The sequence below is a fragment of the Pteropus vampyrus genome, unplaced genomic scaffold (assembly GCF_000151845.1).
Source record: "Pteropus vampyrus isolate Shadow unplaced genomic scaffold, Pvam_2.0 Scaffold339, whole genome shotgun sequence".
Taxonomy (NCBI): Eukaryota; Metazoa; Chordata; class Mammalia; order Chiroptera; family Pteropodidae; genus Pteropus; species Pteropus vampyrus.
This window is the reverse complement of record NW_011889120.1, coordinates 67149-93914: the sequence shown is the minus strand read 5'-3', so window position 1 is coordinate 93914 and position 26766 is coordinate 67149. Positions and strand designations below refer to the sequence as shown.

The following is a 26766-nucleotide window of genomic DNA, read 5'->3' as shown; positions in this document are numbered from 1 at the left end:
ATTGCGATTACAGAGTATAATCAGTGTATATATTGTTGAAACCTAAGAACTCTTAAGCATAAAATACAGATTTATTTATCATTCAAAAAAGCAAAGCCTGAGATGTTTTTGTAAATATTATAAATATTACAATGCAATTCTCTTAAGAGAGACTTCATTATTTTTCCAAGGGACATTTTCAAAAATGAAAAAGTTAAAATTGAATTATATCAATTAAAATCATATAATTGAAGTATATGTGTTTGAAAGTAACAGGAAAAACAAAGAAAACTACAGTTAAGGAAATAGGTCTCTGAGCAGAAGTTACTATAGCAGGCCTGAGGCAGCTATCTTAGAAGGGCCAGCTTGCAAGGTAGGCCCTGGGCTAGCACTTGAGAACTTGGCTGGTAAACAGTTCCCTATACTGATATGAAGCTTCCGTAAGAGATACGATTGTTTTGCCCACCTGGGGACTAAACAACTACTTTCCTTTTGGAGGTCTGGGATTTTTATAGTTGCTAAGCAGAGGGTTCCTATTTGATCAATCTAATAAAATCCTTGGGTGCTGAGTCTTTTATGGGCTTCCCTGAGCAGAGACACTACATGCATATGACTGCATTTTTGCTGCTGGGGGGAGATCTGTCATGAGAGGGAGAGAGCATAGGAAGAGGAAGCCTGCACATCAATTTCTCCAAATGCTTTGGGTGTCTTTTTTCCATACCGATCTGGCTGTATATCCTTCCTGTGTCACCGTAATGAATCTTAGTTGTGGGTAGAACTATGTGTTGAGTCTTATGAGTTCTTCTAGCAAATGACCAAACATGTGGATGATCTTGAGGACCCCTGAAACAGCATCATTATTTAAAAGCTTCCTTAAAAACTTATATTAGAAATTGTTTGTGATTCATATGCATAAATAAGCTCCTGACAATGAAGGTTTCCTCAGGTCACCAGCAACAGTATAATTAAGCACTTCGAGGTGCAAATTTATAATCCTGTGTAGTATTTACTAGTTGAACTGATGGAATGATTCATTCTGAGCGATAGATATTTAATTGGCATCATTTTTTTCAATTTCTAATGATATCATAAAAAATTTAATAAGAGCAAGACGTCAAGAACAGACACACGACTAGAATAGATAACACAGCAGATCCTATAAAATGCTATGACTAAAAAAAGGCTTAGAATCTTTGCTTTCATGGTAATGAATGTTTTTTTCATTAGAGTGAAAATTTATAACATATTTTATTTCTATATTTCTCTTATTAGCTTCAGATCATCTTCCAGGTTCATGCTCAAGTAAGTATACCCTTTAAAAGTTCTTAGATAGCAATCTGTGAGTAGCAAACTCTTCTATATTTTTATGTTTGAAAATATGAAAATCCTTCACTCTTGAATAATAGTTTACCTGGGTACAGAATTCTGAGTTGAGAATAACTTTCCCTCAGCAATTTGAATATATTATTTTGTTTTCATTTGGCATCTATTGTTGCTCTTAAGATATCTGTAGCTACTCTGTTATTTGTTATAAGTTCTTTAGTCTCTGCAACTTTTAAATATTTTTCTCTTTATCCCTGATTTCCTGAAATTGCACTATGATGTGTCTAGGTCTAGGTTATAAATTATTTTAATTAATTTTATTTAGTATTCATTGTGTTATACTTGAAGGCATCATTTCTTTAATTCTGAAAATTCTCAGGTAGTCTCTCTTCAAATGGTCTTCCTTATTAGTCCTTTTTTCTCTAGACATATGTTGGCACCTCTCAATTTATCATCCATGTATCCTAAACATCCAAGTATCTTTCATTTTTATCTTTTCATGTTTCTGCAGTGCTTTTAAGGTAACATTCATTCTGCCATCTTCCAATCTCCTAATTCTCTCTCTGATTATATCCAGTCTAAAGTTTATCCTATCTATAGAGTGTTTATTTCATTTACTATGTTTTACATATCCAAGATGTCTAGTTGGTCTTGGCTCTTTTGAGTTTCCACTCTTCTTAATTATCCTGTTATTTCAAATTTATTTTAAGAGCTTTTGTGGATTTCCCATAATTTGCATTTAGTAAAGGAAAAAAATCAACTTTATACAAGTCATAGCTCTGGTCAGTAGTATCTTTATATAACCTCCTTACTGATGTGTGAGGAGGCTCTGTTTGTCTTCCTCGTTGATTTCACCCAGTGAGTCAATCTTCAGTTTTCTAACATAGCTGTAGTCCATTTGTTCTCTGATAACTGTTAGAGTAGACTCCCAGCCATCTCTACCTCTTTCTGGACTCAGAGTCTACCAGGTATGTGGCTTTGGTTTCCATTTACCACTGGACAATTTTGTTCTTTCTTCTGGTCTTTGGAGACTAGATCTCATTTTTGACCACGACCATATCTTTTTATGTGTTTGGGGTAGGGGGAATGTGTGTGTGTGTGTGTGTGTGTGTGAGAATTTAAAGCATAAGCTCATAATGTTCATTAACCAACAAAAATAGACTCCTTTTATAAGCATTTAAAAGGTAAATTCCTTTAAAAATGTATTTTTACCTTATGTCCTAAATAATTATTCAATAAAATCTAATGCCTTCATAGCACTTTATGTCTATTGTAGTGATCATCCAGGTCAAAGTTCTTTGAACTTTCTAAGAATGTCTACAAACTGATCTTTAGCAACTTATGAATCCAGATCATTAGCCAGGACTTCTTGGCTGAGCTGTAGGCTGCCTAACTCAACAGATTTAATGTGTACAAAACTGAGCTCATATCTATCACCTGTCAACCAAACCTGCTCCTCTCCTAGTCTTCTATACCTTAGAAAATGCCAATTCCATTTCCCCCCACAGTGCCTCATACCCAGAATCCTGGAGTCAACCTTAACTCTTTCCTTTCTGACATCACATAGCCAATCCACAAGCAAGGTGTATCAGCTCTGTCTTCGATTTATGTTTATAAAAGGACTTTTTAAAAAATACATCTACTACTGGCACTCTGGCCTAAGCCACCATCATCCCTCACCTGTATTACTGAAATATCTCCTCACTGCCTCTGTTCTTACCCCCTCTATTTTTAACACAATAGCCAGAGTGATCCTGGTAAAATATAATTTGAACCAGGTCATTTCTCTACACAAACTCTCCAATGGCTTCTCATCTCACTCTGAATAAATGCCCAAATCCTTCCAATGACTTTGAAGGCCCTGTATGACCTGGCTCCTGTTACCTTTGCCTCCTGTCCCTACCTTTACTTTGCTCCAGCTATACTTGCTATTCCTAGATCATGCCAAGTATAGTACCATCTTAGGGGCTTTACCCTTGTTCCCTGTCTGAAATGTCCTTTGCCTAGATATTGCTGGGGCTTACTCCTTTACCTCCTTCAGGTCATTACTTAAATGCTTCCTTTTTAGTTACTTCTTCCCAGGCTTCCCTATCTAAAACTGTTATCCTCATTGACCTCAATACTTCCTATTTGCTTTCCCTGCTTTATTTTTCTCCTTAGCGCTTAGCATTTTTGAAAAGTACTTACATTTCTTGTTTATTATGTGGCTTTCCCTCCAAATATAACTGCATAAAAGAAGAGGAATTTTGTCTACTTTATGCAGTGTTTTATCCTTTGCTTAGAACAGAGTCTGGCACAGAGGAGGTGCTCAATAAATACTAGTTGAGTGAATGAAAGTTAAGCAAACCATCAGTAAGGAGCACAGGATGTATTCTTAATTAGCTGATCGTTTTAACCTAAAGAAGTCTTTCAATGGAAAACAAACAAGCCAGGTGTCTTTTCTCCAGTAATCCATGTACAGCATATTACTGAATGTTCTGTTCTCTAGTAGGCCATTTCCTTTGGTTAATAAAAAATTCCTTTTTATCCAATCTCCTTTAGCATGACTTGCACTGGGACTGGCTTAGTGCACTTAGTTTAAATTTGAATTCAAGACGTGGCTGGCAAAAGTACATTAAATCTATGTCAAAAGATATTTATGCAAATAATTATATGATGAAATATGAATGGATGTGTTGAAATCATAATTCTATCCATAAAAATAGAATGTGCTAAAATAAAAGACCATTATGAAAGTATTGTTGATCCTCTTCTTAACCATGGCGATGCATGCAATAGGATTCTGTTTGGCTATAAAAGATCTCTTTTAAGACATTTGCCTGAAAAGACCATTTGTCTTTCATTTTGTCCACAGATGTTCTGTTCAAACTCCATTCCCCCCTCTTCTGAATGAGGAAGTGTGGGGGAGGGTAATTTGGGTCATTCTTATCTTGAAACTTTCAGAAGCACTTTATTTTAATTGTGGAAGAAAATGACAGTTTTCTGCGTTACATTTTGAAAGCTCAGCTACTATTAAATTCTTCTCAAGTTGCAAATTGCCATGCTTACGGAAAAATTTGCAATCAAAATGCTCTCTTATTGCAATATAGCAACTTCTTCTTACTGTAATTTTCTGCCAAGTTCAAAGATTTCTTCAGTGACTAGTCAAACCAATAGATTATTTCTTATACATAAGAAAAGAAGGTGCTCAGTGATTCGAAACACGGGATAAATGATAACTACTTCTACATATTTAATTTTTAAATAAACAAGTAAATGAAAAGCCTTTGAGATTTAAATATTTCACAAAGTATTTTCTCTTACTTTGTAATTACTGTATGTCAGCAGAAAAAAGTCTAAATATGAACAAGTGGGGTAAGATGCTAAAATTAAATCAAGAAATCTTCCGTTTACAAGAAATAACAGCATTGAACAACTTTGCTACTGGTGGTGGCCTTGCCCATTCTTGCATGAGAAACTCTGAGTTGAGTAGGGTGAGGATGAGGCACTGCATTCGCACCAGGTCTCACAGAACAGTGGAATGAGGTTGCTCTGGATTCTGTCAAAAAAGTTAACTTGACTTTCTACTGAGTGAAAATGGCTCCATGCACACTCAAAAATAAGCATGCTTTGAAAAACAATAAGGATGCTAATAAATTCACAGTCAAATAAGAACAAAAAGGCAGTAATTGGGGGGAATTTAGAGAAAGTCAGTCAAACACATTAGATTGAGCAGACTCAGTGTTTCATAAAAAGAATATCATGCATTTATTTGCCATGATACATCTGAAAGGGGTTAGTATCCAAAATATATAAAGAACTCATACAACTCAACAACAATAAAACAAGCAATCCAATTAAAAAACGGGCAGAAAACCTGAATAGAGATTTCTCCAAAGAGGAAATACAGATGGCGAAGAGACATATGAAAAGATGCTCAATGTCACTACTCATCAGAGAAATGCAAATTAAAACCACAATGAGATATCACCTGACACCTGTCAGAATGGCTATCATCAATAAATCGAAGAACAAGAAGTGTTGACAAGGATGTGGAGAAAAGGGAACCCTTGTGCACTGTTGGTGGGACTACAAATTGGTGCAGCCACTATGGAAAACAGTAATGAGGTTCCTCAAAAAATTAAAAATGGATCTGCCTTTTGACCTAGCAATTGTACTTCTGGGTATTTATCCAAAACAAAACAAAACAAAACAAAACAAAATAATCTGTACAGATCTATGCACCCCAATGTTCATGGCAGCACTATTTACAATAGTCAAGATATGGAAGCAACCGAAATGCCCATCAACAGACGATTGGATAAAGAAGTTATGGTTCATATATACAATGGAATATTACTCAGCCATTAAAAAAAATGAAATCCTACGACTTGCAAAGACCTGGATGGACCTGGAGGTTATTATGTTTAGTGAAATAAGTCAGGGAAAGATAAATAACATATGGTTTCACTTATATGTTATTATATGAATCTAAAGAACAAAAAGAACACACTAATCAAAAAGACTCACAAATACAGAGGACAATTGGGTGATGGTCAGAGGGGAGTGGGGTGAGGTTACTGGGAGAAAAGGATGAAGAGTTAAAGAAGTACAAATTAGTAGTTGATAGATAGTCACAGGGATGGGGAGCACAGCATAGGGAATGCAGTCAGCAGTCATGGAATGGCTAGGTGGAGAGCCAGAGGAGAGAAAGAGCAATCAGGGGGATCGTTTCATAAACTATATAAATGTCTAACCAATGTACTGTGTACTTGAAACTAATAATAATAGAAAAGAAAAGAAAATATCATGCATATCAGATGCTAAAGGAAGGAGGTGACTGAATCTTAAACAGGATCCCATAAAGTGATTCCCCTTTTCCTATGGGTGGTAAAGTAGGAAGAACAGGAGTGATCAGTGTTGAGCAGGGTAACATGAATCACCATCCTTGGGAATCAGGAACTATTATTCTTGGATTGTAATAGTTAACATTTACTGAGGGCTTATGTGTCAGGCACAGCATCAGGTACTTTATATCAATTATCAATCCTTACAATAAATCTTTAAAGTGGTTATCACTAATCTCATTTTAAAGAAGAGAAAACTGAGACATAGAATGCATAAACTTGCTCAGGACCACACAAGTAGTGGCAGAATCAAAATTCAAACCTAGGTCTTTCAAGCCCCAAATCTGTTCTTCTAAGCACTCTGTGCAATACCGCCTCCCAAGGAAGTATTCTATAGTCACAGTAATGATGTCAGAGAAAAGAAAAACTGCTTCTAACACAAAGACAGCCTTTTATGAAAATCTCCCATGACATGTGATATAACACATTGCTATGTGGAAAGAAAGGATTTTATAAAACAGAAAGATATTAATAATAACAGGTTTATGTTAATGGAGATAATTCAAACCAATAACATCTTATGAACCTTCAATTTTCATGCAGTTTTCAATTTTATTTTAATTAGAAAGTTATATTGATTGTGGGTTAAAAAAGATTTTCAGGCTTTTTGGCAACTATTAATCATATCTTCATGAGAAGGCTCATGTTAACATTTTAATTTTGCAAATGAGATAGAAACTAAGGTACAGAAAGATAATAAGGCTCAGCCAAGGCAGACAAGGATGGGACTGCAATCACATTTTATTCTAAACCTATTAACAGTGTTAATTGAACTCAGTGTAATTAAAAAACCCTATGTTAATACTGATGAGGAAATCAGTGATCCAAATAAGGCAAGCCTGACTCTCCACTAATTCCTTACACAGGAGAGATCTCTTAGAGCTGATTCATCATGTTATACAATTTTTCACCTGATACACTGCTGATTATTATGCAATGCCTTAAAATTATTTGGTTCACGTTCTAAAGATGTGGTTTTTAACTACTGCATTAGTTTCTACAAAGGCAAAAAACCATCTGCTTTGCTCACCACTTTATACTCAGCTCCTAGCACAGGACCTGACATTTAATAATCTGTTGAAAGCATGAATCAAAAAGTTACTGAGCACGTACATGTGCAGGACACTGAGGCTATGAGTTATGGCATCTCATATGCAGTCTGTCAGTGCATCCTGTCCACGCTCCCTTTCAAACATATCCAGACTCCAACCCTTTCTCACCACTTCCACTTTAGCAACCAGGGCTAAGCCAGTATCATTTCTCACTTGAACTGACCACACCCTATCTTGTCTTCCTGCTTCTACACTTACCCCTCTAGTCTATTCTCAACACACCAGCTAGAGTGATACACTCCAAATGCTTGTTTCAGCAAGAATGGAATGCACAGAACCAGTGGAGCAACACTGTGATAGGAATCCGGAGACCTGACTTCTAGTTCTCTATATTCCTTTCCATCTTCCAGCTCTATGGTTGTGGTCAAGTCAATTGAACTACTCTTGACCTCAACTTCCTCACTGGTAAGATCAGGGATTTGGACCAGATGCTCTTAGAATATCTCATGGAGCACTAACTGTACATGATCCTGACTTAAAAATGAAGGTAAAATGGCTAGTCACCAATGTGCATCCAATTACGATGTTTCAGGAATTATGTATACCCATAATCAGTGTCAGTCTTAACACTTACTGCTAAATTATTTATTGAAAGGCATTTAGTTTATATTTAAAATCCACCATGTATGGAAATCATATTACCATATTAGATACAGCCATATTAGATACAGCTATTTTGGGGTGCTTGATTAACACATGTACAATCGACATAGATTTTGCACATGAGACAGAGGCAGAAAGTCTGAATATGTAAAAAGCAGAACTAGAGCAGTTCCTGCTCCTGACACTTCTGTTTAACAAACTGTTGACATCTGGGTGTCAGAGAAATCAGGGTAGGTTTGCTCATCTTTTGTAACAAAGAAACATTTATGACCAGAAAAAATTGAGAGAACCAGATTCGCCTCTTGAAGGCTACCTGATGACAAGGAAATAAATTATATGTAAAAGAAAAGAGAAGTAAATGATATAAGAAGAATCTAACAAAGACACAAAATCTGAGAGTCTCAAATGAAGTCACTGTATATAACATGATAATTTTCTTGGCAATGATATGACTGGATCATAGTTAGTAAAATTGTTTTTCTATTAACTTAATAGCTTTATTTAAAGGAATTTGAAAATAAACAGCTTTTTTTGGTTACCTTTATTTTTAGGTTTGTTGCTCTGATATATTCTACATATTTTCTCATCATAGAATTCTTGCTATGTCAGTGTACTTTGTTCCAAGAGTACTAGCTTTTATCTAAATACCTTTATGGCTAAGAGTATGTATATATCAAGTTCTTATTCTGAGATTTTTGCTATTATAGAATAGACAAGTGGTTTTCTCTCCAAGACAACCACTTCAAATGTTTCTACATCTTCTAGTTTTGCTGCACTGTTCTTGATCTGGAGATTTTTTTTTAACAGAAAATCTCTCAAAGAGAATACTGGGTAAAAAATAAAAGTTTAGAAAGTTTTAAAAGTCACTATACGTAATTCATTTTATAAAAAAAGTAATTGAGAGAGATAAATCATACTCTTCCTTCTCTTCCATACTGAACCATCTAGGAGGACACAATTTTAAGACTAAAAAAGCAAAATTGGTTTTATCTAACAGAAGGAGAAAAGAATTTGATGGGAAGATTTTTTTAAATTCTGTTTGCAGCAGAAATAATATCATCATTATGCTGTCAATTTAGATGGCATTTTCCATAGACTTTTCTGTAGCGCTTTGCTCATCTTGTAAATGAGAAAACTGAGTAAGAGAAAGAAAGCCATTTATGTAAGCTGAGATATGAAAAATAAGGTTTCTGCAGGGCCTGAGTTTGCTGCCACTTCTCCAGAACTGGTTGCCTCAAATGCACCTAGATTAGGTTTGGCTTCTTCCCAGCCCACTGGTGAGGACATTTTGCTAGTATGGTTGAAGGAAGGATGCTAAGAATATTTGTGCACTATCATAGTACCAGACACTGTACCAGATACTTTAGATACATTGTCATTGCAAGGCACTAAAGCTTTTACTCAATTATAAGGATATATATATATATGTGGGGCACAAAGAAGTAGAAAATACAGTATCTTCAAAAATAGTTTTTATAGCAAAGAAATTTTTTATAGCAAAGATTTCATATGGCTGTTTCAAGTAGCAGCCATCTGATAAAAATTGAGGATATGATGCTAAAACGCAACTAGATTAACAATTAGTTAAAATAACATGGTGTAGGTATATAGCCTTCTGGTATTCTTCAACAGAGTATGCAAAGACATTTTTTAAAGAATTATCAAATGTGTTTTATGAAGCAGGAACCCCTTAGGTAAATTAGACATTTTATCCTAATCGTTACTTATATTAGTCAATATTTTGATTGAAGATGGAGAAAAGACTATTTGAAGTTATATTTTCTAACATATGCTTTGGGAAATTAAATAAGTAGGCTGTAAGGATGATACCTTCATAGAGGTGGGCTATACCTTCAGTCCACTCCAGATTTATAATTTAGAAGTTTTCACTTTCCTACTGATCCTCATATAGACCATCATCAGAGAATTTTCAAAGCAGGTTTAACTGGTAGGTGCTTGTAGTGCCGACACAAAAGGAAACCTCAGTGTGTAGTTTCCTATTGTGTCAACTTAGCAAAGCTGGAACTATGTAGCTCAGAATGCCCTTCCCCAACGATCCTGGTTAAGGTTGGCCACAACATGACTGTGTGTGAATTCTGGAGAATACAAGTGAAGCAGCAGTCCTTATGCTCGGAAAGTCAGTGCAGCGTGTAAGTCACTGCCGCAGCTCACATACACTGTCACTTTTCTGCTAGCTCACCTGTGTTGGTATGGGTCAGCAGCAGGGCCTGCAACTCCTTCAACTCTTTTAAGTCTTGAATCAGGAACTCGTGACTCTCCATGGAGGTGGGCTCCAGTTTCGTTGTAGAAGTTGGAGGAAGGGTTCCAGTTTGTGTTCATGGGTTCTAGTTTATCTTGCTCTCCCCGGCGTCACATCCAGATTTTCTTCATGATCACTGGCTCTCTGAGGCATCTTCACTAGGACCTCAGTGGAATAAAATCTAGTCCTTTATTCCATGTCACTTAGTGCTTCTGCTTCATGCATTGAACCCTAACCAATATACTCACTAGTTCCCAAAGAGGACATATGTTTGAATCCTGGAAGGCGTCCTGATTTGCTCCCAGGAAGTAAATTCCTGTCCGTGTAAATAAATTAATTTCTTTTCTATATGGTGTTAAGAATAGTTACTGTGTGCCTAGCACAGTGGAACAAACGTTATATATATGATTTAATTCTAAAATATCCAGGTGAGGTATTATTGTCCCCTTTTAATAATGAGAAACTGAGGTTCAGAAATGTGTCTAGGCCTATACAGTTGCCTTAAAGCTCGTGTTTTTACAACTTTTTCTTGGCCATCTTAAAGAAGAATCTTAGAAAAGACAATTTTCTTCTTTAATGTTGAGCCCTTTCACCTGAGTGTGGTTAGATATAATAAGCACTGCCTCTTGAGGCCACTTCAAGTTTATGAAAATAAAAGAATATATGAGCAAATAACTTTTTCTCCTTTTTCCTATGGCAGGAAAATTTGCATATAGTTAATCTAAAATCTTTTGTGTATAAGGAATAGGGATTGAAACACTGATCTATTTCTCAATATTCCATATTGTTTTGGGTTCAAGACTATTAAGATCCTGTTCTTCGCTTAACCTGATACTTGTATCAATGTTAAGAAACAGATTTAGCAATATCATTTAGACTTGAGACTCTAGGTTGAGCTCATGCACTTTGGTCACCGCCAGTTGCTATTTGAGCCAAAAGCCAATGAAGAGTCCACGAAAGCTGCAAATAATTTAACACTGTTCATGGAAAAGTTATCTTCAAGAAATCAGAATGTAACAGTAGTCATAATTATGCCTTAAACTAGAATGTAACAGTAGTCAATAACTGTGCCTTAAACTTCATTCTTACATAAGATCTGGGCTAAGAGACCCAGACACGTAGTTTTCTGAGAGGAATCTTTGGAAGAAATTTGGGTATATACAGCAAATCTTTAGGCTTATAGTTTTGTGACATTACAGGGTGTTGTCAAAGGGATCATATATTTTAGGAGTATGAGTGAAGAATATAATTTGATATGTTATGGTCCTTCAATAAGAGGCTTTAAAGAGTTTTAGGAGTAAAACTGGAGTTTTATTAAACTTGAGATGTTTCATTAAATGAGTTATGGTGGTGAAGTAATAAGGGTACGGTGATGATGGGAGCAAAAGAGGCCTATTTACAACAAAATTTGAGGAAGTTTTTTAGGCTATAAAGCTGGGAGACATAGGTTTACCATATGATAGAGAATGGGGCTTCTTTAACTTCTCTGACTAATGCAGGTATGTGCCCAAATAGTTCATAATTAGTGACTTTAGCAACCAAACCAAGGGCCTCTCATCAGAATTTATGTTTTATTTTATTTTCTTGAAGGCAACGAGGGATTTGTAATGACTTAAATTTAATAAATTTCAATTTAATAAATTCCTAATTCAATTCTTCTGTGTCCTGTTTTGTATGATGCCTCACTAATTAAGCCAGATTTTGTGTTTTGCTTCCTGGCAGCCATTATCTAACCAAGAACTAGCAGAATGAGACCCCATTTGTTCAAACATGAAACCGAAAGGACTGACTTCAGTTTATCAACAATCTTTTGAAACAACAATTTCTTGAAGTTTTATACAGTGTAAGCAGAAATCTCTCTCAAGAGTGAAGGCATATCAGTGAATCTTTTTATATTGTTTGTATAATGCTTAATTAAACTTAAAAATTTATGTAACAATTTCAATCATTGAAACATTTTCACAATTAATAAAATTTATGAGTTTAATTAGTCTCTTAGGAATTCCATTAAGTCACAAGTCCTATGCATTAAATCTTTTTCAGACTGCCCACACTTTAAGAGCACCACAGAACAAAATAATAAAAGCCAAATGGATTACTTCTGCTGTCAATCAATACAAAAGTACTGGTGCAATAGGTTTTTCAGTATTTCTACACTTTTTTTTGAAGTCTTTTAATGATTAAATTCCTTTAATTGTTATATGAATATTCAGGTCATCTACTTGATCTTGAGAGAGTTTTGGAGTTTGTGAGTTCTGAGGAATTGGTCCATTTTATCTGAACTATTAAACTTATGTGCGCAGAGTTGTTTGTAGTATTTCCTTATTAGACTTTTAACATCTATGGGGTTTGAAGCAATAAGTCCTCTTTTATTTCTGATATTGGTAATTTGAGTCTTCCTTTTTTTCTCTGTCAGTCTTGCTAGAGCTTTACCAATTTCTTTTTTGATTTTTCAAAAAATGCACAGCTTTCGATTTGATTTTCTTTTGTTTTTGTTTTCAAATTTTATTGATTTCTGCTCTTTATTGTCTTCTTTCTGCTTGCTGATTTTTTGTTGTTCTTTTTCTAGTTTCTTCAAGTGGGAGGTTAGATTATAGATTTGACACCTTTCTCATTTTCTGATATAAGTATTTAGCGCTTTAAAATTTCCTCTAAGCATAGGTTGTGTTTTAATCTTCGGTCAGTTCAATTTTCCTTGAGACTTCCTTTTTTTTTTTTTTACCTACGGAGCATTTAGAAGGGTGTTCCTTTCACATCCAAGTGGTTGGAGACATACTTGCCATTTGTTATTGATTTCTAGTTCGATTCCATTATGATTAGAGGATATACTTTGCATGATTTTAGTTCTTTTAATAGTCAGGGTTGTCTTATAACCCAAGATATGGTTTATCCTGATGAATGTCTCATGCCCTTGAAAAGAATGTGTATCCTGCTGTTGTTGGGAGTCCAATACTGTTGGTGGATAGTTCAGTACTTCTATATTCTTGCTAAGTTTTTGTTTAGTGGCTCTATTAATTACTGAGAGAAGGGTGTTGAAGTCTCCAACTGTAATTGTAGATCTGTCAATTTCTCCTTCTAGTTCTTTGGGATTTTACTTTTAGTATTTTGTATCTTGGTTGTTTGGCGAATGTACATTTAAGATTATTATGTCTTCTTAGTGAATGAATCCTTTTTATAGCTGTTGTGGTAGAAGAGGAGCATGATTTTTTAAAAATGGTTTTCCCCTTGAGAACAGACAGGTATTGTTAAAAGGTTCTATCCTGTTGGGCTGCCCTTTTCCTGGTCATTTGGCTAAAGAGAGGAGGGCTTTATTCTGTTTGTGCCTATTAATGATTTAAGGTTGGAAGCTTTTTTAGGCAAGAACAAATACCCCAGGAGACTCACTGCTAGGTTGTTCTTCAAGTCTGAAGGTCCCTAGCCTGACTGCCTTCTTTGTTTACCTTTCAGGGTCTTTTGATAGGTGATATATATTTTGTCCAGGTATTTTGTAGTTACTATGATTAGTAGGAAAAAGAAAATGAAATGTGTTTTCCACCTTGTATGGAACTGAAAGTTTATATTTGTAAATCTTTAAACACTCAATGAGTATTTCTATTTTTAACAGCCTAGTGTAGCCAGTTCAATTATAAGTACACCAGTTGGTGGTGAATGTGAAAATAGGTGGTGGTGGGAGGGGTGTTGATAGTTTATTTGTTAAAAAAAAGCCTTCAAAGTATGGAAGCAAAAATAACTATTAGTATAAATGGGTCAGGAAACACAAGTGAATTTTCCTCTTAGATTTCTTCATGGACTAGTATACCATAAACTGCTTGTATTTATAGACAAAGGCAAGATTTCTTTTATTCTCTTTTTTTTTAAACCACCTATCTATATCTAAGGCAGTGGATCTCAACAGTTTTGATTGCCTCCTAAGACAGGCCAACAGACCCTGTGGTTCTTTGTCCTTCCTTTCCAATGGAAACATAACTAGGTGATAGCAATAGAATATGACTGTATAAGTACTATCGGTTATGGATGATTCATACTATCATTTTTAGAAAATTATGGGTAATATGAATCACGATGTGCTAAAAGGTAAAGCAGGGAACCTAAAACAAACTGAAATTAATAGTGATGAAATCTAAAAATAACTTATAATGGAAAAAACCCAGAAACTGAAAACTACATGTAATTTAAAAAAACTCTGGATGATATTTTAATAGAGCATTGATCCTGAAAACCATGAAGACCCAAACCAATAATAGTACAATCTATTAATGCATTATTTTATGATTATTCAATTTGTAACCTTTTACAATGATTTAGTAGGGTGCTATAAAGTATTAGCTAGTCACAAGTGAAAATGAAAGTCTGTGAAATTATGTATTATTTGCCCATAAGAATCAAGGAAAGGACTGCCATTTCTGCAGCAAGCCTCCGTTACCAGGAGTTTTCGCCAAAAACAGCCCATACTTTGAGAATCACTGCCCTAGTGAAGGGGCCCAATGGGAAACACTTTTCAAAGTCTCCGCTATTCCCGTGTAGGGCTTTGCCAGTGTTACTATGAATTTGGCATTCGCACTCTAGAAATAATCAAGTCATCCATAAGAACCAGAGAGTACATACAAATATGATCACAGCAATATTTAGAATGGATGTCTAACATGTCTGCATGCACTCTGGTGAGGAGAAACATCATGTCACACTGTACTATGGCTGTCACGTAGGTGAATAAAGTCAAAATGCAGAGAAAGTGGTTGTTATAAACAACTATTAGCTCAGATATGGCTTTCTAGCCACTAAAATTAACTGCCCTCTTACTCTATCTACACTGATGTTGAAACAATGCATTTAAGTCAAGCAGCTATTAGACAAACCAACCTTTGTAATTGCAGAAAAATTTAACTATAAATGTTTATATGATGGCAATATAGCATATTTTCATCTGTGTGATAATAATAGCTCTGTCTTCTCTATAGATGGTAAAAGCCTTATGAGCAGAAATGGCTTTATTCATCTAAAGACGTGAATTTTGGAGCCAGAATGCATAGACTTATATTTCAAGTTTGCTATGTTTTAGCTGTATGACCATAAGTAAAGTATATTCTGTTTTAGTTCTGCAATTAGATACAATAATAGCAACCTTGCAAGGTCAGTTTGAGGATCCAGTGAGATAATACATGTAAGTTCTTACCATAGAAACTTAATAAGCAATTGGTAAATGGTAGCTATTATTAGTAGTAACAGTGGCAATATTATTATGTTTATATATATTCCATAGCACTTAGATTGGGCTTTACACATGGCTGACACTATTGGAATTGGTGTTGAGTTGCTGCTAAATTATGTTATTTTTTGAGGGGCAACATAGTGTGCTAACTAGGAGGCAGACTGCCAATGTTCAAATCCCAGCTCTACCACTTACTTATTTACTTAATCCATGTGCCTCAGCTTCCTAATCTGTAAAATGGGGATGACACCGGCACCTTTCTCATAGGGTTGTTATGAGTAAATGAGTTAAAATTTATAAATTACTTAAAATAGTGTCTGTTTCATATTTATTTACTTGTTAAATTTAACAAAACAAAATGTCTTTTAACAGCTCTCTACCTCCTTCCTCCAGGAATTCCACCAAAAATCCCTTCCCAAATTGATGAAAATGGCTAAAGGCACTTATCAGAAGTAAAACAACAACTGAATGTTTGCAGTTATACCCTAAATAACTAAGACAAGCCACACAAATGTTGAAATGTTATGAAGGGAATTATCCAGATTTTTGAACACCTACTCAAAATCTGTTTTAAATAAGCCGTCTAAAATCACAATATTCAGTTTATCAAAGTATACCTGCATATCGCCTGGATTCACAATCAAATTTTACTTCTCTGGCATCTCAGCATATAGATTTAAAATAAATTGTTATTTTGCTTATCGATTTAGTTAACAGCTTTAATATGTTAGCAAGTTATCATATATATGTCATAATAAGGGAAAAAAAGTCCTGAATCTAACTATTTTTTATCTAAAGGCTTTTACCATGACATTTGAATCACACACTCACAGACACGCACATTGCTGTCTGCCTTTTCTTCATGTGTTTTCAGGTCAGATGAGAGCTTTGGCAGCTAACAACTCCCACATTTTTAGAGAGAGAATCAGAATAGATAAAGCTGTATTCTTGAAAAATACCATAACATACTTGTCTGACAGGCATATTGCGACCTCCACAATGAGATAGCAGTGATAGGAAGAAAGCAAGAAGTAGCTGGAGTTTAAGCTCTGAGCTGCAGGAGTTGGGGCAGGGGTGGAGGGGGAGCTAATCCTCTTACACTGACGGCATCTGTGGAGCAGGAAAGTCTTGCAAATCACCTGATCGAAGGTGCAAACCGGGACCTGCTTTGATAGGGAGCCCAGCATGGTGATTGTAAGTTACTAGGTGCTTCCAGTACTCTTTTAAATGGGGTGGGTGGCCAGAGATAGGTTCAACATGGTCTGTGGTCTGTAGTAGTAAATCAGCCAGACGCCCCTTGGAGGACCCAATAATGGCAGGGTTCCAATTAGAGCGAAATTGAATATTAATCGGTAAAACAAAGTAGAATTAGTCATATGGACTAGACAAACATGATGGAAGACATTCAGAGCCCTAGGGTCCTCCCCAGGCACATGAGACACCAGTGTATGGTAATCAGTTCCTGGCAATTCTCACTCCAACTGAAGGCCTGTTTGTGCTGGGCAGGGCTGGCCTAGGATATGGACGTGGCTCTGTTTGCAGGCTGAGGTCATCAACTGAGAGATACTGAGAAACACATTATAGTTCCTGTCACGTTTACTCACTCATTCATTCACTTTTCATCACATTTTTATTGAGTGCTTATGAGGAACAATACCTATTAGTGTTCAAATATAGTGCTGAAAAATGGAGAAACTGCTTCTCTCATGAACATGAACATGCTCCCCTGACCACGTTCAGGGGAGAAAGACGCCAAGCAGATGATCACATAAATAAATATATAATTATAAATCATAAGAAAGGTTTTGAAGAAAATATAGTGGTCAGGGCAAGTGTCTCTGCAATTTCAGGTTTAGATAGGAGTCAGCCGGGGGAAAGAAGGGATGAAAGTATTCTCAGCAGAAGGAACAGAATGTCCAAAAGTAAGGGTTGGCAAAAACTGGCGGATGATCAGAGTAGTTTGCGTATAGTGAATACTTCCCTTTTAAATAAGTTTAAGAAAAAATATATAAACTAGAGTAACAAATATATGGAATTAATAAAATAAAATTGTGTATTTTGCAATATCATAAACTTCTAAATCTTCTTTATTATATTAACGTTTCTGTCCTAATTGCTAAAAGGAATGAGTCAAACACTACAGCCAAACTGTATCTGCCCTGCTTTGTGTATTTTTCTTGGGCTGCTTTCTAAAATAGACCAATGGGGATTATAATCTAGGTCTCCTTATAAGGAAAATCTACTCCCGCCACACTTTTATTAAATTGTTTAAGGGTATTTAATGCTGATATGATCCTGCTATTAAATTCAACTAAATTTTCTCCAAATTTGAACTCATTCTGAATTTGAACTCAGACCACATGGAGCTAGTATTACAGCAGAGATAGCAGCCTATGAAACACAGTACTTAATCTTCATAGTCTTCTATTTAAGTCTTACTCCATTAAAAATGGCTGAGTTATCCAAAGGAATAATTGGTAAGAATAAAGATTAGTGGTTCATCATGAAGGTGATTAGATTACAAATTGATATTGATATTGTGTTTCAAGAAATTTAACATGAGGAAAAATTCTTTCATTTTTAAATAAGTGTGTATGAACAGGTAAAAAAAAGTAAAACAAGAATCTCTGTGAAATATAAGAAGCAATCATTTAAATGTATGTTGTTCTGGCTCCAAGGTCCAGGCAATTTTAACAATAATACTCTGTAGTCTCAGCAATAGATCATGCAGAATAACTACTTGTGCTTTCTAACAGCAGCTGCTCTGTATGTTTTTCTAAATTTCATAAAAAATAGTAACAGAGAAAAACAGAAATCTGTGCAGAAATCAATCTAGGTACTGGAAAACTTATTTAAATCAGCATATGAGGGTACATGTTTCTTAAAGTCAACTTTTTCTTCAAAGTTCACACATTGAGTCATTAAAGCACAAATCTGTCCATGTATGGAATGCCTATCATTCACGGAATACCAAGGTAGTGTGTTGAAAGATCACTGGAGTAGGTGATTTGGGTTCTAGTCCTTACTCTTGCACTTTTTTTTGCAAAACAGCTTTGGGCAAATCACTTAATCTTTCAGAATTTGAGTTCTATCATTTGCAAATACAGTTGTTGTGAGGTTCAAAAGACAGAACCAAATATGGAAACCCCTTTGATAACTGTGAAAGTACTAAACAAGTGCAATGCAATGTCCTCAAGGGAACTTAATGTCTAGGAGAAAACCCATGAGAGAGTGTTCTCTTTTCTTTTTGAACACTGGTTATAGGCATCTAAGAAGGTCTTTGGGGCTAACAAATCTTTTTAACTTATTTTAAACCAGAGAATACAGTTAGAAAGCTTCCAGCCTTCTATTCTGGGGTTAGTGGGTTAATGGTACATGGGAGGATTTCCCCCATCATTAACAATATCCTTTATTCCGTGCTGTCTCTCTGTCAAAAATCAGTTGAGATAAATATTATCTATCTTGGAAATATCATGTTATAGTCAGGTCATATAACAAAAGTAGGAGGCAAAAGTAGATTCTTATTTCTTTCTTGGAATAAAATTCTAGAATTGAAGTCACTAGACCAGATTCTTGAAACATATAACTAAATAATGACCTTTGAGGAGGTGGTAACAATTTATACTTCTAGGGAATAATCATGATATTCCTGATTATCAGTTTGAGTCACCTTTTAGTATCTTCCAAAATTTAATAACTCAAAATCCACAAGACTTGGCTTTTTATTTTCCTTCCTCACACAGTATGCTCCTGTCTAGACATACATGACAGAATGGCACAGACTGAGTGTTTAAACGCGCCTCGAATGGCTTATTCCTCTTCCTTCAATGGCTTATTGCTCCTCTTAGGATAAATCCCAACTTTAATAGTTTACACTCTCTGGATAAAGTGGCCTCTTCCTCCCTCTCCAGCCTCATCTCTCACTATCCACTTCTCTCTTGAATAGGCTAGCTGTCTCTTACGTTTAGATCTTTGTTCAGACTGTTACTTATGTCTGGAACAGCAGATTCTAGAGGGAGCTCGACGTTCAGACAACCTTTCTGACTAGTGACAGCTGAAGTGACTCCTTTCATATAGCTAAGAGTATTGACTTCAGACTGACTACAAATACATGTGGAGAAAATAATTTGTCAGTCATTCAGAGAAGCAGGTTTTGATATGGGTACTGTTATCTTGGGGAGGAAGAGGCTTAGGTGTGTGTAACTGGGGACCAGGAGGACAGAATGAGCACCTAGTGTACTCCTACTTTGACCCAAATAAATGAAAACATTTTTCTACACTCTAGTTTTATGAGAGAGCTATAGAATAAGTAGATGATTTAAAAAATTTACTCAGAAAACCAACACAAGTATAAGTTATTAAATCTTTCAAATCTTGTATACCTAGATGCTATACCTTCTACAGCAGTGGACAGATAAAAATTTTTTGATACTCTGAGCGTTAAGTACAGTTGTTCAAATTGGAGTCCATATTTTTCAAGGGCTTTTAATAGGAAGCTATAGTTCCACTGGCGTGCGCACGTGTGTGCGTGCGCGCGCACACACACACACACACACACACGCAATTCCTTTTTAATCAAAATGGTATAAAATGAGTTCATTTTGTGAACTGAATGTTCTGGTTAACAAGATTCTCAGCCTCCACATTGCCACTGTCCTAATTTCTCATCATCTTTTGGCCTGGGCTTAATGGCCCTGCCTTTGGCCTCATATATCTTGACTAACGCTCTGCATGAGAGAGATCCATCTTATCATGCAAGTCCCCAGCTCAAAATTCTTCAGTAGCTCTTTATCACTGCAGGAAAGAGTCTAATACTTTATCATAAAATTCCTGATCTAAGCCCACCTACCTCTCTAGGCCCATCTACTGCTCCCTCCTCATGTGCTTTCTCTCCAATTTTAACAAACCAGTCATTCTGAGCCATGGGAACTCCCTAGAATATAACAGTTTCACACATTTGTGGCACACCTCTATATGTCTTCCCACAATACTTTCACCAATAATACTACATTCATTCTTCACGCGAATGCTACCCATTCTGAAGCCTATTTTTACTTCCCCTGAAGGCTAAGATCCTCCTTCTCCTATGTTCCTCCAATACTTCTTGCAACCGCTCATTACAACCCTCAAATTATGTTGGGACTCATCGTGTTTCTCACCATGTGATATGCTATGTCTTCCCATTTTTTACCTCAAGCACCATGCTCCAAGTCTAATAAGTGTTCATTTTTAAATAAAATCATGAATATATTAAAAATCTTTAAGGTTGAATTTTATAGCTATCTATTTACTGTGTATTATTACACTGATGATTAATCAGCTAATTATTATTCTCCATCAGTTCTGTGCATATTAGGTTATTTTATTAAAAATCTAACCTGCTATAACATTTGAACTCATTGAACACATGAACTGAAGAATGAATCAATAAGCCATCATGCTTTTTTAAAGAGCATATACTCTAAACTTAAGATCTTTTGTGAAATCTGGCACTAGGATAAAAATAAATAATCTGGAATTTACCTCAAAGAGTCTCCCAATAAAAGCTGTATCGCAGAGTCTGAAATTTTACTTACATGGTATAGTGTGGTCTCTGGCACAGGCGTGCCCATGATGTCTTGTCTCAGTGCATCCATTTGCAAACTAGGTAGCAATGAATAGTGAGTCGGGCTACTACTCTTATCGCCCTTCTTTTTAGACTTCTTCCCCGTGTCTTTTTTGCTGTTTCTCTGAAACATGTATTCTTCTTGAGCAATTTTTTCATTGCTCATATATCGGAGTAGAGAGTTTTCTATATAAAAAGAGATAAATACACCAATATAAATACACAAATATTCCAAATTTACCATTCTTTCCTAATTGTGCTATTAGATTTCACTTCAGAAATGTAATTTGATGTGATTTATAAAATATCTATGTAGTAGAAATATAAAGGATCCTAACTATCTGGGATCATCGGGCAAAAAGAAATAGACAGCCTATAGATTTTATGTCCAAGTTTTCTCTCTGGACCAACTATATGAGAATCACCTGCCGAACCTGAATCAGAAGTTCTGGGTGTGTGGCTCATAAAAATTTTAACAAGCTCCCCCAAAGGATTCTGCTAAAAATTGATAACAAACATTTACCTTTGGTAGGCTATGTAGCATTTTTGGAGATGTTAAAGTCCATATTATGAACAACAGTCAGGAAACTTAGTTTATAAAATTTAAGCTTAAATTGATAGTCAGTATTTAGTACTTCATAAAGTTTTTTTTTTCCCTAAAGATGTCACTATCATATGAAATTCCAAAAGAGTGACTCAGAGATGGCATATGATGAGTATTTCTCTTTTTATTTTTTTCTTGATTACTTCTATAAAACAAACAAGGTTAGAAACTAAAGTTTGGAATATGGAATGAACACACAGATGCAAAGGGATCTATCAATGTTCCTGTTTTTACCAACATTTTCAAAAATGCCCACTCCATAAAATAAGTGTTAAGTGACTAATGAAGCAGATATTCATGCTTGATTATCCCTGGGTGGTCTGTGGATTTGCGTAGTAACAAAATAAATTCTGTACATTGGCAAGAAATAACAGGCAAATGGGTTAAACATATCGTGAAGGAATCTTAGTGAGCTTAGGTTTTATGAATCGTTTTTTGCTTTGTTTTATTTTTCATCTATAACTTTATGGTTCTTGATTTCAGAAAGTGGAAGTAACAGCATGACCTACTGGGCCCACTGTATCTACACTTGCTTCAACCCCTTTTAGTAGTGAGACTTTCAGTTCCTCTCTTTACTGCTCACCTCAATAGCAGGATAAGTGAACATAAAAACTTACTTTTGGAAGATACTTCAAGTGTAGCCCACCCCCAAAGTCAGAAGATAACCCTGAACAGCAAACAGTAGAGAGAAAAAAAAGCAAAGCAGGTTTTTTTTTTCCCCCAAATCTATATGATTTTCATTAGTCACTGGCCCAGTTTCTATTAGCTTTTACCCATGTGCTTCAATGCTCATTTTAAGGTTGCACTCATATAAAAGTAGTGAAGTTGCACTGCGGACCAATGGGGACTGATCACGAACTCTTTCTATTCACTGAACTTTTATGCAGTTTCACACTTCTGACCTTGTTTTCCAAATATTAACTTTCAAATAACAATCAGATATTCATTTTTTACACTGTACTTATCTACCCTGAATCCCTAAGGAGGCATTCAGAGAAGATATCTATTTAATAATAGATCAATATAGTCAAATGTTGGTCTGAGTTGGTTTGGGTGTACCACAAAGTCACTGAAAGAATGAAAATTTTTCCACTGAATCCATAACATCCTATTTAAAGAACATTTAAATTTGCTTTTTGTTCCAACAACCCAGCCTACACTGAAATTCTAGAACACTTACCTCTTCTACTATCTCTCTTCATCTTATTTGGATCTTCATAGTCCCCCACCCAATTATATTCCACTGGCATAGATATAGGTCGTAGCTTGCCTAAACACAGAGAACAAAATTCACATCACATTGTTTTTCTTCCCCATGTCCGCTTAAACTTACACTGACTTTTAGCTACAGTCTGCAAAACACACTCACTCATATGCAACATTATGGTTGGCATTTGTGTAGATGAAAAATATGTGTGTTTTGAGCCAGAAGGTGAAACTGCCTGTGGCAATTGGCCAGGTGATAATTCAAACATAAGGCACTTTTGATAAATAATAGAGAACAGCCTAGGCCTGCTCTCTTAGGAGCCCTAGACTTTGAGGGTGGTCCTTTACAAAGAGGATCATTATTTTAGTGATTTTTACTTCATTTTCAGTACCTGGATTTGTCTTATTCCTAAATGCCCACATGTCTAGGTCTTGAAAGCCAATCTCCTAGATAGTAGCCCCTTGTGTTCAACCTGCATGCCAGGGCATTAACCCATTGTTTTATGTTAGACCATCACAATGTTAACTTCCCATTTTCACTGCCTTCTAACTCTTATTACCATATATTTTGGACACCACCATGCTTCAACAATATGGCTAGACTCTTTTTCAAGGCCTATTACTGGGTCTGCTGTAAGCATTTCTTTTGCTATTTTGAATAAGTTTAGTTTCCAGGTCCAAGTATTCATTGCTTTGGCCTGTCTCATTTCCCTCTGGGTCTGTATTCTTACTAAACAGCATTATACTTTAGCAAGCAGAACTCATGGCATAGACTTCAAGGATAGGTTTTTGCTGAGATTGCAGTATATTATTTTTGATTAACTTGAAATTCCCAAATCACAGAACAGCCAAAGAAAATCATACAAAAGTTTTAAAAGGATACATAGCATAATGCCTGGAATACAATAGTTGCTTAATAAATTTTGAATGAATGTAAAGCAAAGACTCACACAGGACTGGATCGTAATAATAATAATTATGATGATGACAAAAATACTACTAACATTTATATATCATTTACCATATGCCACATACTAAGGGTTTTATAAGTATTAAAATGTTTAATCCTCATAATTGAGAAATATACTATCATTACTCTCATTTTACCAGATTAGGAAACTGAGACAGGTTATATAACTTGCCCAAGCACACACGGTTGGTAAGTATGTAGTACCAGGGTTTAAACCCAGGCACCCAAATATTACTTCTGCCATAATTCTTAGTGACTTCCATATTCACCCTCCAATATTCTGGCCTCTCAGTTCCTTGAGGCTTTTTCTTCTACCCATTCCTGTGGTCATATGCTCTATCTTATCATTTGCAAAGGCTGTAATCCCTCCCAGAATCCCATTTTCCAACTACCACCTTCTGTGTTACCAGCACGCCCACACAGCACTCCAAGTCCAACAATCCTTCCTCCTTTAACTACCGATCTTCCTACCTTCCAACACTTCTCAGTCACCGTATGTCTTCCTCACTTCCCTCCTTGCCCAGCTAAATTTCACAATCGATTACTATGATCAGTCCATGTGTTTAAAAAAATTCCATTAGGAGACTTCTAATTCTGTTCTTAAGGAAATGTGCCAACTTTATGGCTTTTTATTATGTATACTGATAGAGTTTACTTAATATATTTTGCTAAACTCTTTGAAAGTCTGAGGACGAGCTAGACACGATAAAATTATTAATGAACCAAAAAAGGTAGTGTTTATTTAATGGCTTCCTTTCAAGGTGTGCAAACAACTTTACAAACGATCACCTAAGATTTCAAAATTCACATGGAGTAGATCTCTATACTTTCACAGAGGAAATTTGGGTGAGTTGATGCAGGTCAATATATTCTGCCTAACTGGGTGGGAGAGGAGGGTAAAGATTTCAAGGAGGGTCTTCTTTGTCATATCTATTCAACTGCTTTGCAGAATTAGTCCTCTAGATTTTCAATGTTATGAATGATGTATTTTCAAACATTCTTTAGTGTTTGGGTTTTAAAACAAACTTCATGGGCACTGAAACTGAAGCAGTACATAGCGCTAACACTGTTTCTACATGTCACCCAGAAAATCTTCTGAAAAGTGAAAAATCCAATAAATAAGCAGTTGTTTTACTCACTCTATATGTTATACACACACACATATACATACATATATAAACTAGTTTGATACTTTTTGAAGAATTGATTGAAGTATATGTGCACAAAAACAAGAAGAAACATACTTCACACACAGGATACAAAAAAACATAATTGTATTCATTGTATTTTGGGGCCATCTTCTCTGAGATTCCCATGGAGATAAGTCATTGAGGAATGCAATTAAGTCTTTGATATGTCTGGTTATATCATTAACCACAAGGAAAAAACCTGAAGATTTAAAAACTGACTTTTCATGGAGTAATTTTTTTAAACAGAGGTATACTATATACTACTAACACAAAATTGAGGAAAATATATTGAATTAGACAAAGAAACTGAGATAAAAAGTCTTAATTAAAATTTATTTTGGAAAACATCAAGCCTTTGCATTTACTAGTTGTAAAGTTATGAATTTAGCAATGTAAATCAAAATACATACTTCAAAAAGTAAAGTGTATTATTTATTTAAACAAATAATGTTGCTTATAAGTATTGCTCCTTTTATAAATTTTTCATTGTACTAAAATATTGAAATAGACTTAATAAATAACATTCTTAAATAAATAGCAGTCCTTGGCAAAATGGCTCAAATTATTTCTAATTCTAAATACACAGATCTTTGATTATAGCTTGGAAATGTTTACCATTGCATGTATATACCAGCATTTTAATTTCATAAGACAGCAAAGTTCATATGGAAAAATAACTTTATGGTTTGATGCTGTAGTGCTGTTGGTAAAGAAAAAAAGAGTACTATAAGCATGATTGTTAGATTTAAATGAAATACACACTATTAATAAATTCAAAGTATTTTTAAGCTTGTATAACTTTTCAAGGCTCATTAAATTAAATACAATTGACTCATTCCTATGCAAACGTACATAAATTAATATACGTGAAAATAATCTGGAAAATTTGAAGGTGTCTCTCTAGGTAACAACACCAGTTCATGATTAAAATTAATAATAATAGTCAAGAATGTAGTAAAAAAATGAAGATAAGAGCCCATTTAAAAATTTTGCTGACCATTTCCTCTTAGAATAATTTTTTACTCCTCTAAGCATAAAACATTTATTAATTGTAGAGTTTATTTGATACCCTATCATAAGCCCTGTGATAGCTCTATGCTAGTGTCTCATAATTAAACTATTATTATGTTACTTGGCTTTTCATACTGGTTGCACATCTGGAACTTTCTAACTAGGATTTCCATAGAGGCAGGAATTGTGTTCTGTTTTTCTTACTGTATTCTAAAAATGCAATAAAGGTAAAAGATAAGTATTTCTGGATTTTGTTTGCATTTTATTCTGAAATTGATGGCAAGCAGCTTATTATAAATTATATATAGCTACAGTTAAATTCAGATAGAACACTAAATGTAATTTTAAGAATACTGACAATGATGGAGTGCTTTACAGTGATCTATCTAAAATATGTAGCTGCTATGCTTTAACAATAGTATACAGAATTGGTTGAAAATAAACTTTTCCTTAGATAATAAAGCATTTTTGGTGCTATTACAAATGCTACAGTTCCCTTGAACAGAATTAATTGCTCACTCTCCTACGTTCCCTTAGATCTTTCCTAGTGCCTTTGGTATATATGATCCTTATTATACTGTAGTATATCTGTCTAAGTTTTTCTGCTTTTTTGCAGGAGCTTATATATCTTTGTTACAAATGGTCCTAGCAAAGACCCTGGCCCAGAGCAGGTATTTATTAAATTTTTTTCGAATGCTTGAATGAAAGGATATTAGACATTAAGGATATTCCAAATTATTGGGTTGTTCATTGGATCCTAGCCCCTCTTACCTACTGTCCTGAGCAACTCTCCCTTCTTTCTCCTGCT

At 35.2% G+C, this 26766-nt stretch overlaps 1 protein-coding gene across 2 annotated transcripts in view; it reads right to left on the bottom strand.

Annotated features, from left to right (window-relative positions):
• The window catches only part of CNKSR2 (connector enhancer of kinase suppressor of Ras 2), a 130215-nt gene that overhangs the window by 50898 nt on the left and 52551 nt on the right, over positions 1-26766 (bottom strand). For both annotated transcript variants that reach the window (XM_023522342.1, XM_023522343.1), the window contains one exon: positions 20949-21163. In XM_023522342.1, the coding sequence (XP_023378110.1) occupies positions 20949-21163 (215 nt within the window). The remainder of the gene's footprint in view (positions 1-20948; positions 21164-26766) is intronic.